The 11,456-nt window shown below is 39.1% G+C and overlaps 1 protein-coding gene across 3 annotated transcripts in view; it reads right to left on the bottom strand.

Annotated features, from left to right (window-relative positions):
- Positions 1–415: 415 nt before the first annotated feature.
- The window catches only part of Lima1 (LIM domain and actin binding 1), a 95,599-nt gene continuing 84,558 nt past the window's right edge, over positions 416–11,456 (bottom strand). For all 3 annotated transcript variants that reach the window (XM_071609852.1, XM_027950061.3, XM_027950059.3), the window contains 2 exons: positions 4,997–5,130; positions 416–2,712 (listed from right to left, as the gene is read on the bottom strand). In XM_071609852.1, coding sequence (XP_071465953.1) covers positions 1,698–2,712; positions 4,997–5,130 — 1,149 coding nt within the window. In that variant the 3' untranslated portion in view covers positions 416–1,697. The remainder of the gene's footprint in view (positions 2,713–4,996; positions 5,131–11,456) is intronic.

Raw genomic sequence — 11,456 nt, 5'->3', positions numbered from 1 at the left:
GACAGGGTCTAAGTTGCTGAGGGCCTTGCTGAGTTGCCCAGGCTGGCCTCGAACTTGTGATCTTCCTGCCTCAGTCTGCTGAGTTGCTGGAATTACAGGCATTCACCACTGCGCCCAGCAGAATTAATAAATGTTGAATACAATAAACCATAAAAACCACCACTGGATTTTTGCATTTGTAAAGCAAACATCTCATTTGGAAGGCACACATTAATATCTCTTGCCAAGTTGCTTGCAGTTTTCTAGAAAAATTTGTCTTCCTTCAGAGGATCAAAGTCCAAACTTGGCCCAACATTACCACCTAGTGGTGATATATTCATAGCTTGTCTCTTCAACTAAAATGGGTTCTTCCCAAATTACTAGTGTGAAAAACTGTTAACAATGTAAATAAATAATGGAAAAGAAACATGAAAAGTTCAAATGTAAATTAAAATCTTTATTGAATAAAAATGTTTCAGACTATGAAAGATGGTAAGAAAGCAGATTATTTTACATATCTAAAAAATATTAGAGCTAAATCTCTATAAATGCAGTAAAAAGAAAAGGCTATATCTTTAAAACACCTTTCACTCTCATACATACAATTTGGAATATCAATTATGTACAACAAATCTTGTAAAGTTTATAATGTTCTAAAGCCTTAATACTAAAGAAAACCATCCCAAGAAAAAGGCCTAGGGTTGGTTTAATTCAACCTGGGAATGTTGTCTGCAATAAAAATCAATGCACTTCAGAGCTGATAAGTATTAAAAAATTATTGCCTCAGAAAGGGGATATCAGAAGTGAAATACAGGATTTGGAGGTCTGAGCTCATGTCATTTAAGGCGGTTCTTTCTGTTATTCTTCTTCCTTTTGCATGGTGAACAGTGATCAATAGTTCTCACAAAAAAAGATGCAGCTTTCAATGAATTGTGAGAAACACAGATACCACCAGGAAAAAAAAAAAAAGCAATCACTTGGGGTGTAATCAAACTCATTGGCAAATACATAACTTATTTGGAGACAGTGGATCTCTCCAGGCACCAAAGCATGTAGGTTGGTTCTTTATTAGTCTCAAAAGGTGCTCTGAAAAGATGGCTGTAATGTACCTCAATAATTCAATTCCAGATTTAGAGCAGGATGTAAAGCAAAAAATTCCCCACATATATATGAGAGTAAGAAAATTAACCTACTTTTAAAAAAAGACTAAATATTTGATCTCTTAACAGTAGATACTAAAAAATTGATAATTGTTAAAAATATACAACTATGCCCTTTATGCTAAAGTGCATTTAATCATAACATGTCAGTCCCTAAATTCCTTCTGTATATTCTCTAATTCCACAATAGGATTTGTAGTGTAAAAATGTATACTAATCATCCATTTACTTTAATATTGCCATTTGGTAATACAATGGAATTTGGACTAGATCACTTGGAATATTTCCCTGCTTATAAGCATTTATGCATTTTGTCACTATTAAAGTGAAAGATTTAAGTAATGTTATTTCTAGTGTTTATAACTGGTTCACTTAAGCAGCAGTATGGGATTTTTTTTTTTTTTTTTTTTTTTTTTGGTAGCAGAAATTCATTTCCAAAGTTGCTTTAGCATAAATGTCAGTTCATAATCCAATACCTGTTTCTGTGCATCACTTTGATAAAGGGCAGTGGCTCACTAACACTAACACGAATTTAAGGCCCAACACCATTGCAATTTGTCATTCTTCATCCTCAACCTCATCTTCATCCTCATCGTAGTACCGATTTCTCTTTATCTGTTCTTCCACAGACAGCTCTTGCACTACTTCTCCCTCCCAGAATTCCACATCCTGGGATTTCTGATTCTGAGTAGCAAATTCTTTAGTGGAGGTGTCATCTACAAAGCTGGACCTATTTGGAGACTTGGATTCTGGTGGAGACTGGTGTTTGAGGAGGTTGTTGTCATCTTCATCTATGTTTGCACCATTTTCTATGAGATTCTCACTCCCCATCTCAAAACTATTAATTTCCTTTCTCTCTGCCTCTCCTCCTTTAGATTCCTTGTTTTGCCAGGCCATTTTTCCCACATTCCCATTCTTCTTGGAGACCCAGGCATTTTCCACTTGTTTCCTTTCTGGTACTATCTCTCCTGCAAACTCCTCGCTCTGCTCAGACATGCTCCAACCTTTCCTGATAGGTGGGGACAAAGCTTTTGGGCTCTTGACAGAAGATGTTCGAAATGAAGCTGCAACAGTGAATGGGCGGCTTCTTTCCTTCAATGAAGAAGATCTCCTCAGCTTCTTCAGATCCAGATCTACATCCTCAGGAGTTTCGAGCTTGCTGATTTCATCCTCTGGAGGCCATTTGGGCTTAGACACTTTGATCCCTTCCTCCAAGGCACTTCCTGAACTGCCAAGTTCAGATGGGGGTGGCCAGGCAATTCTCAACTTCTTGGTTTCAGCTGGCTTGTCTTCCTTTTCTCGCTGAGAGGAGGCCTTGGCTTCCATACTTGCAGCCAGCACACCCACCTTTGCAATGGGGGCATCTTCTACTCCTGGGCTCTGAGGGGTCTCCCCTGCATTTGGAAGCTGGGATGATCTCTCCAAAGTCTCTTCATTTTCATTTTTGCTTGCCCATAGATCCTTGTGTGGTCTGTGCCCAAAGCCTTCATCATAGTTACCTTTAGATTTAAAGAGTTGGTTGAAGTGAGGTTTACAATAGATTCTCCCATGTAGAGATGCATATGTTCCTAGACTGTCATCAAAAGAAAAAGAACATAAAGTTAGAAAATCTTCATATTCTCATTTATACCTGCAGGCTAATAACAGGCATTTCCAGTATTTTCAGAAGATACTGAGAAATTTATTTGAAAGTTCATCAATGACTTAGGATTCCCTACTCCATTTAAAACATATTAGCAATTCTTCTCCTTCTTTTTAAAATCCTTATACAAATCCTTACTTTCAAGATTAAACCTTCACAAGTCATTCTTCCACTTGGCATGAGTTCCCCATTTTCAAATGATTTCACTCTCCTCTGTGAAAATTTTTAAAAATTACTTCTTCCAGGAAGTATTCCCTAGGTAATCATACCTAGCTCTGATAACTCATATTGCTTAGATATTTATAATCTATTAACTATTTACAATGATATTTCTTTGTAAAAAGCTGAATCTTTTTTGTGTTGTAATTTAAAAACTTAATTCTACAAGAATGGTTACAATGCTCTGAAAACAGCTGGCACTCAATAGCTACTCCTGACTGAATAAATGTAAGATATGGTTAATAAGAGAACAGTGAGCAGTAGCCAGGAGGAAGGTCTTACCCAATGTTAGTGCTGGACAAGTCTTTAGATATGATCTCTTGCAGGATAATATATTTTATTTTTATTTTGTTATGGCACTGGGAATTGAACCCAGGCTCTCAAACATGCTAGGCAAGTGCTCTACTACTGAGCTATATCCCCAGTCCTGAACTCAGGGGCACTCAACCACTGAGCCACATCCCCAGTCCTATTTTGTATTTTATTTAGAGACAGGGTCTCACTTAGTTGCCTAGCACCTCCCCATTGCTGAGGCTGGCTTTGAACTCTTGATTCTCCTGTTTCAACCTCCCGAACTGCTGGAATTACAGGTGTGCGCCATGGCGTCTGGACTACTTACGAATTTATTTATTTTTTGAGATAACCTTTTTCTAAATTGTCCAAACTGGCCTCCAACTTGTGATCCTACTGCTTCAGCCTCCCAAGGACTATAGATGTGCTCCACTATACCTGGCTCAGAGTAACATTCCTCCGCCCCCCCACTACTGGTGATGGAACCTAAAGGCATTTTTACCCTGAGCTACATCCTTAGCCCTTTTTATTTTTTATTTTGAGACAGAGTCTCACTAAGTTGCTTAGAGTTTGCTAAGGTATGTTGCCATACCTGGATCAGTATTTTTTAGGGTATATTTTAGTATATGTTATTTTTTTAATTATAGATTGAAACAATACCTTTATTTATTTTGATGCCTCATGCTTGCTAAGTACATGTTCTACCACTGAGCTACATCCCCCAGCCCTTATCTTAGTATATATTAAAGGGTTATAAAAGTGACAACTTTCCCCCATCCCCAAGTAATGTGTTTTGAGAAAAATTAATTATGTGTGCAAAAAAAGAACTAATGCATGAAAATCTGTCAGATTTTGGCTCAATATAAGGGAAAGTTGTCTAGCTAGAGCTAACACTGGAACTAGCTGCGGTTAGGCATCTACCCCCTATAAATGTCATGCAGAAGGCAGGAGATCTTTCAAGAGTATTTTAGAAGGGATGCTTGCTCTGGAAGGAAAACTGGAGAAAGTAGCATCTTATAACTTCCTTCTCTAGGTCTGGATGATGAAAATGATTTAATATGGACTATACCCCAATCTGTCACATTTATGTCTTTGAGTTACTTAGAAGAATTATACATAATAATTATTTTCTCAGAAAATAAATAAAATGAAGCAACATGGAAAAATATACATGCTCATCAGGGGCTATTTTTATTGTTATTTATTTACACAGTGCTTAGTACACTTTGAAGTAAGCGCTCAGGTAGGTAACATCTTGGGATTTGTTAACTTTATGATTCTATGACACCAAGGGAAAAAATCCACTAAATTAGGTCTTAATATGTAAAGGAACATATCAATGTATAATAGCCAGGAATGGTGGTGCATGGCTGTAATCCCAGTGGCTCAGGAGACTAAGGCAGGAGGATCACAAGTTCAAAGCCAGCCTCAGCAATTTAGTAAGGCCCTAAGCAACTTATAAAATGATGAAAATAATAAAAAATAAAAAGAACTTGGGATTATGTGGCTTAGTGGTTAAATGCCCCAAATATCATTATCATTTTATATGAAATACTTGTCGATAAGCAGGTATCTTTACTTTATTCAGGAGCCTTCAATACAATACCATCATCACAGTAGATTTTAATACCAATGATCCAAAAGCCAAAGATTGCCTCTGAAGCTCCAACTATACATAGAGAAAGACTGTTTTGGTCTGGCTTACCTAAGTTTGTTGTTGCAGTAAGAACAACGGAAGCAGCTGATGTGAAACACCTGCTGATTAGCCAAGAGACGCTCCATTGGGTAGACTGTTTTCTGACATTCCACGCAGGTCTCTCTTGCAGGTGCCTGAAACTTCTAGGAAAAGGAAAAGGACAACTTTAACTAGCATAGGCAGTGATGAGTTAGTACTCTGCTGAGATGGGCCTGGGATTTTCTTTATCTAGTAATTGGCTAGTCAGTCAATTCTCATAGGAATACTAAACTTATTCTAATTGTATCAGCTGACTCTTCAAAGCCAAGAATCTCTCCTGAATTCCTTTCCCAAATTATCTGTCCTAAGTGTAGCAGCCTTTGAGGACAGATAGATGGGCTTGGGCTGGACTTCAGAGAAGGGCACACAAAAGCCACCGCACACAAAAAATGCACACCAAATCACCAAATGTTAAGGGCAGGGGAGTAGGGGGAGATGGGGCAGGGATTAGAAGAAAATGTCATCACAGCCCAGAAGAAAGAAGTTTATTCGAGTGCCAAGTAAAAGCAGGACAGACTACAATAAGAACAAATTCTGAAGGGGATAACTTTCATGGAGAGGAAGAACATTTGGCTTTGAGAATTAGGTAAAAACATTTCAATTTCAGTAAAGCACCTTTTATTCCCCTTTGCTTATAATCTTAATTTGTGCTGGATGCAGTGACATACACCTATAATCCCAGTAATTTGGGAAACTGAGTCAAGACCAGCCTCTGCAATTCAGTAAGAGCCTAAGCAACTTAGTGAGACCCTGTCTCAAAATAAAAAATTAAAAAGGGCTAGGAACTTAGTGGTAAAACACCTCTGGGTTCAATCCCCAATACAAACAAACAAAATACTTGACATATAAAGATACACAAACCATTTTATTAGGCTTCAACAAGGAAGTATTTCCCAATCAGGTTATAGATTCTATTTCTTTCGTTCTTTTGTCGTCTTCTTCTTCTTCTTCTTCTTTTTTTTTTTTTTTTTTTTGGTATTGGGGATTGAATTCGGGGGCACTTATACATTGAGCCACATCCCCAGCCCTTAAAAAAAAACAACTTTTTGTTGTTGTTGTTGTCTGTGGACTTTAATTTAATTTATTTATTTATATGCAGGGTTGAGAATTGAACCCAGTGCCTTACACATGGTAGGCAAGCGCTGTTACCACTTAGCTACAACCCCAGCCCACCCCAGCCCTTTTTTATATTTTATTTAGAGAAAGGGTCTCACTGAGTTGCTTAGCACCTCACTAAGTTGCTGAGTTTGGCTTTGAACTCACAATCCTCCTGCCTCAGCCTCCTGAGCTGCTGGGATTACAGGTGTGTGCCACCATGCCTGGCAGGTTCTATAATATTTCTAAAATACCAATGGAGAATAAAACTAATGCAATGGGGAATGTATTAGTTAATGACCAGGAATTCATGCACTATTTGCAGCATGTGGAATAAAGGTAGGTACATTGATTTAACTTGATAAAACTCAATCCTAAAAAAACTATTAAATAGTTGGTATTCAAGCACTGATAAAAGCGAGGATTCTAAAAATATCATAAGCCTTTACATGATAAGAAAAGGTTACATGGCTACAAAGTGTGGGGGTAAGAAGTCCCTAGGTAAGTGTGAGTTGTCCTTGACTTATCCTAACATAAACACCTCAACCAGTAGATGCAGGCTTAGGCAGCCAGGAAGCTCTTGAAGGCACCTAGGTGCCTTTGTACCCAAGAGCAGCTTGGGCTCTCACCAGAAAACATACGATGGTAAATAATGCAAATGATTCCCAAGGCCCAGGGCCTCAAAAGCCTAAAAGGACCAGGATATAGGCAAGACTTTTGATTAAAAAACTTGGAAATAGGCCCATAAAAAAAGTTCAGACTCTGAATTCACTTGTTACATGATTCACTAGGAGGGAAAACAAAAAGAAAGTAGGAAGTAGATTTGGACAGGAAATGAGAGTAGAAAATGAACATAAAATGGAAGTAAAGGGATGGATTTATAAAAGGGAGTTTAATAAAATCAGTGGTAAACTTCCAAGGAGTACTCAAGGGATTTAAAAAAAGAAGGAGTAAAACTGAGTGGAAATGACTAGGTAGCAAGAAACCCCTTCATTCTAGGGGCAGAATCCTAAAAAGAAAGATTTAAACAATCAAAAGGCCACAGGCTACAACCTAGTTTACCAAGCATAAGGAAGGTATTTAAATGTGACCTAGTGTTATTATATTGAATGCTGATGAAGGTAATTAAGACATTATTTGGGGATTAAACCCAGGGCCTCACACTTGCTAGCAAGTGCTCTACCACTGAGCCACCCTCCCCCACCCCCACCCCGTGCCCCTCCCCCGCGCCCCCCCCCTTTTCTTTTATGGACATTCTAACAAGACTGGACCTAAATGGAGACATCTGCATTGTTTTAAAAGTTCTGAAAGAAGTATGTGGTCCCTGCATGGTAAACAGGAAATAGATTAAAATGCAGAATAAATTAAAAATGCAGAATAAATAATAGTGTAATTGATGTCATTGGAGAATCTACCCAAATCACAATCCATGCAATGTAAAAGTAATAGGACAAATGTGTTTATCAGATTAAAAATGTTTTTCAGTTGTAGAGAAGGGATTCTGTATTTTTAACACTTAAAATAGGTTTAGAAGAATAAGTACTTACTCTGGTCAGTAAAGAGAGAGCAGGAGACAGAAACTTCACATGGTATAAGAGAAAATTGATACTACTTTGCGAGAGGAGAACAGAGGGATAGAGAACACACTTTCTTATACACACAGAGGTAAGGAACTCTGCAGAAGGGTGCAGCTTAGTGAACAGAGAGGAGGACCTGAGAGAAAGTGTAGGTTGAGCTCACATTAGGAGGAAAGTGGAAGGCAGGAGCAGAAATTAGGTACCAGGAGCAGGAAGCAGAAGCTGGAAGAGACAAATAGGAACCTTCAATGAATACACAGCATTTGGCGTACCCTGGAGTGCTTGACTGCAGCTGAGCTGAAACTCAGAGGCTAGGTTCCAAGACCACTTTTTTTTTTTTTTTTCCTTTCTTTTTCAGGTAACTGCTCATAGAGGCAAAAATCAGTCTCACTCACATCTACCTGAGGTTGGAACATATCCCAGCCCCAGAGAGTGAGCTTTTATGAGCCTTTATGCACAAAAGGAGTGTCTCATTAACAATTCTTTAGTGTCTTACTACCTCCCACACCTGACCCACAAAGGCTCTCTCTTTAATGAAGCCTCACCCACACAAGTAGAAAGTCATCCTCCCGCTTAACATCAAATTAATAAACTGCTGGCTCAAATGACTGACTAACCACAAGCTCTAGCTGGCCAGACCTACCAGATTCCCTATTCAGATTACTCCTATTCATTTCTCACATAATCACTTTTGATATTATTTAAGGTTTATGCAGCAGCTGCCCAAGTGTCATAAAGACAAGAGAATCCCAACATGGTAACATGCCAAGTCATAGTGGCTACGGCTGGGCCTTCCCTTTGTTTTCTCTGTCCTGGGCTCTCAGCCACTTTTCTGTAATTGCCCCCATGTCTATTCAGACAGCAGGAAGCATAGTCAGTGCCCAAAACTCTCTCCATTATCACAGACCTGGCAAACATCCTGCCCATGCCTTCATGGCATGCTCACACTTGGCATCACCACATTGAAAATACTGCCAATATGAGAATGGTAGATATTTTTTATCTTTACAATGTATTTTTTTCAAAAATGAAAGGTTTTTCTACCCAGACCATCTTTCTCATGTGGGAGCTGAAGTGCCAGGATGTCAGGTGCCTTATCACAGTTACAAACACAACTGGGCACAGAATTAGAATTAAAGCCCGGAACTCCTACTCACAAACCAACAGAGCATTTTCTAAATCGTCCTGGAATGTTAAATTTCCCTTACTAAAGGAAACTTATTGGAGGAGAGAGCAGATGCTAACCCGAATGAAAATAATCTCACTACAGCACTTTGAACAAGCTTCACTTGGTTTCAAATTAAAATGTGTAGATAATGTCTTCAGGATATTCTGGAATGAATGAGGTAATATATAAATGATTGATGTACACAAACACTGTCTTTCCCATCTGATATTACAGATACTGTTGAAGAACAGCTACTTACAGCTGTTTTTCCAAAATATTTGCATAGCTTCATCTACACTCTTTCATTCTCTTCTCCTTCTTCTTCCTTTTTTTTTTTTGTGTGTGTATACTGAGGATTGAACCCAGGAGTACTCAACCACTGAGCCACAGCCCTTTTTACATTTTATTTAGAGACAGGGTCTCGCTAACTTGCTTAGAGTCTCACTAAATTGCTGAGGCTGGCTTTGACTTCCTGATTCTCCTGCCTCAGCCTCCCATACTGCTGGGATTACAAGTGTGTGCCACCATGCCTGGCTTTCACTCTCTTCTTTTACATATATTTTTTGGTCTAGTGAGGGATCAAAGATCCATTTGGGGTGTACATATGCGTGATAGGGGCAAGAAGCAGTAGTTGGCAATAGGCACTGAAGCTAACTAGCCTTTGCATATAATGAAATCAGAAGAAAATTCTGTACTGATGTCAGACCTTCATTTCATAGACAGAACACCACAAAATGCCTTTCATTCTTTCCTTGCAATTTGTGCACAATATCTAGATAATAAAACTGAAATTCTTCACCACACAGTAAATGGTTGGGCCAGTTCTGTGCAGCTTTCATCCTTCTGTCTGTGCAGTCTTTGGGGAGAATATATATACAGTGAGAAAGGATTGTAGGTGCCCTTATAGACTTATAATTCTAATAGCTTTGTAAAGCAGCATGACACAGGGGCTGGGGATGTAGTTCAGTGCTAGAGTGCGTACCTAGCCATGTTCAAGACTCTGGGTTGGATCCTCAGCAATGGGGGGAAAAAAAAAGAAGTCTAAAACCTCTTATCATGTCCACAGGGGAACAGATGGCAGGTCACTTACAAGGACTCTGCAATGTATGGACGCTATATGTCCTTTGATGCAGCCTGCTGTTTTCTTTTCACACCTACCAGCAGGACTAGCTGAGGAAGCTGGTGACTGGGCTGTCTAGGGCACAGTGGGAGCAAGAAGGTATCCTTTAGGGTACCACATTCCCTTGCTTTTTCTTTCCCTATGGTCCCCTCTTAGAACATTTAGGTAATGACTTCTCTCAAATGGCAGGACAGAAAGCTTATAGAGATCTGAGTTTCTTTTTTCCCTCTTTTAATCTGTTGAGGCATAGCTGAAAATTAAAATCTGAGTCTCTTGAAGTAGAATGGGTTTGATCTCCTCACAGGATCCGCTGAGCTCTATTATCAGAAACACATCCTTTTTTTATGTGGTGCTGAGGATGGAACCCAGTGCCTCACACATGTGAGGCAAATGCTTTACCACTGAGCTACAGCCCCAGCCCAGAAACACATCTTTAAAATATATATATATTTATTTATTTTGCAGTGCTGGGAATGGAACTCAGAGCCTCACATATGCCAGACAAATGCTCTACCACTGAGTCACATCCCCAGCTCTGAAACACATCCTTTTTGAGAATGAACCTTCAACTTCATTAGGTACCAAGTCTCATCTACTAAGCTATGTGGCCAGTGTTCAGAATGTATGAAGTCCTTATTGTATCTTTTTTGTTTAAGCTTCAAGCTACAATTTTAAATGAAATGAATCTCTACCTTAGATGTCCTATTTTCAACTACAGACAGGCACTAAGGAACCATTTTGTTCCATGATGTGTGGGACCCAAAAATCTATTTTGAGTGAACATGTGTATTCTTAGCTGCATGTAATTTCTCAAAGTGGAGAAACAAGTTTTCTGTTGCAGAGTCTGTAGTCATAAGACCAGTTATGCCAGCACGTTTTCCTGTACATATTTACTAAAATGCCTTGCTTGCCTGCAGACTGTAAAGGGAACTATGGGGAAGAGAAAATAAATTTCCCTTAAATAAAAGTGGAGATATAATTGGGTCCCACTCCAGGCTCTGGACACCATAATCTTTTGAGCTTTGGACTGCAGGCCAGTTGACTCATGTCTTCATACAATGTTCAAAACCTTAGGTGAGTGTCTGTGAACGCAGGGATATTTACATTCTATTGTGGATATGGAGTAACTAGGGACAAAGGAGGAGGCATAAGTCTGAAATTAGTGCAGAAAGCTTCACCTTTGTTTCTTCTCACTGGTGCCCAAAAGACCTATTGAGAATTCAAATATTCTCAAGAATAGATTTTAGTTCTTAGATTAGCCAGGGAATTTCCCCAGACCCCTCAGTCACATGATCTATGACCAAGTTAGATTTGCTAGCCATTCTTTTGTTGTTAGTTGTAGTACTGGGGATGGAACCCAGGGCTTCATGTAGGCTAGATAAGCACTCCAGCCATGACCTAAACCCCCAGCCCTTTTTGCCATACTTGATCAAGAACCACAACCCAAGGACTCACATCTGGGCAGGATTG

The sequence above is a fragment of the Marmota flaviventris genome, chromosome 3 (assembly GCF_047511675.1).
Source record: "Marmota flaviventris isolate mMarFla1 chromosome 3, mMarFla1.hap1, whole genome shotgun sequence".
Lineage (NCBI taxonomy): Eukaryota > Metazoa > Chordata > Mammalia > Rodentia > Sciuridae > Marmota > Marmota flaviventris.
The sequence above is the reverse complement of the archived record's forward strand: the minus strand, read 5'-3'. Positions and strand labels throughout refer to the sequence as shown.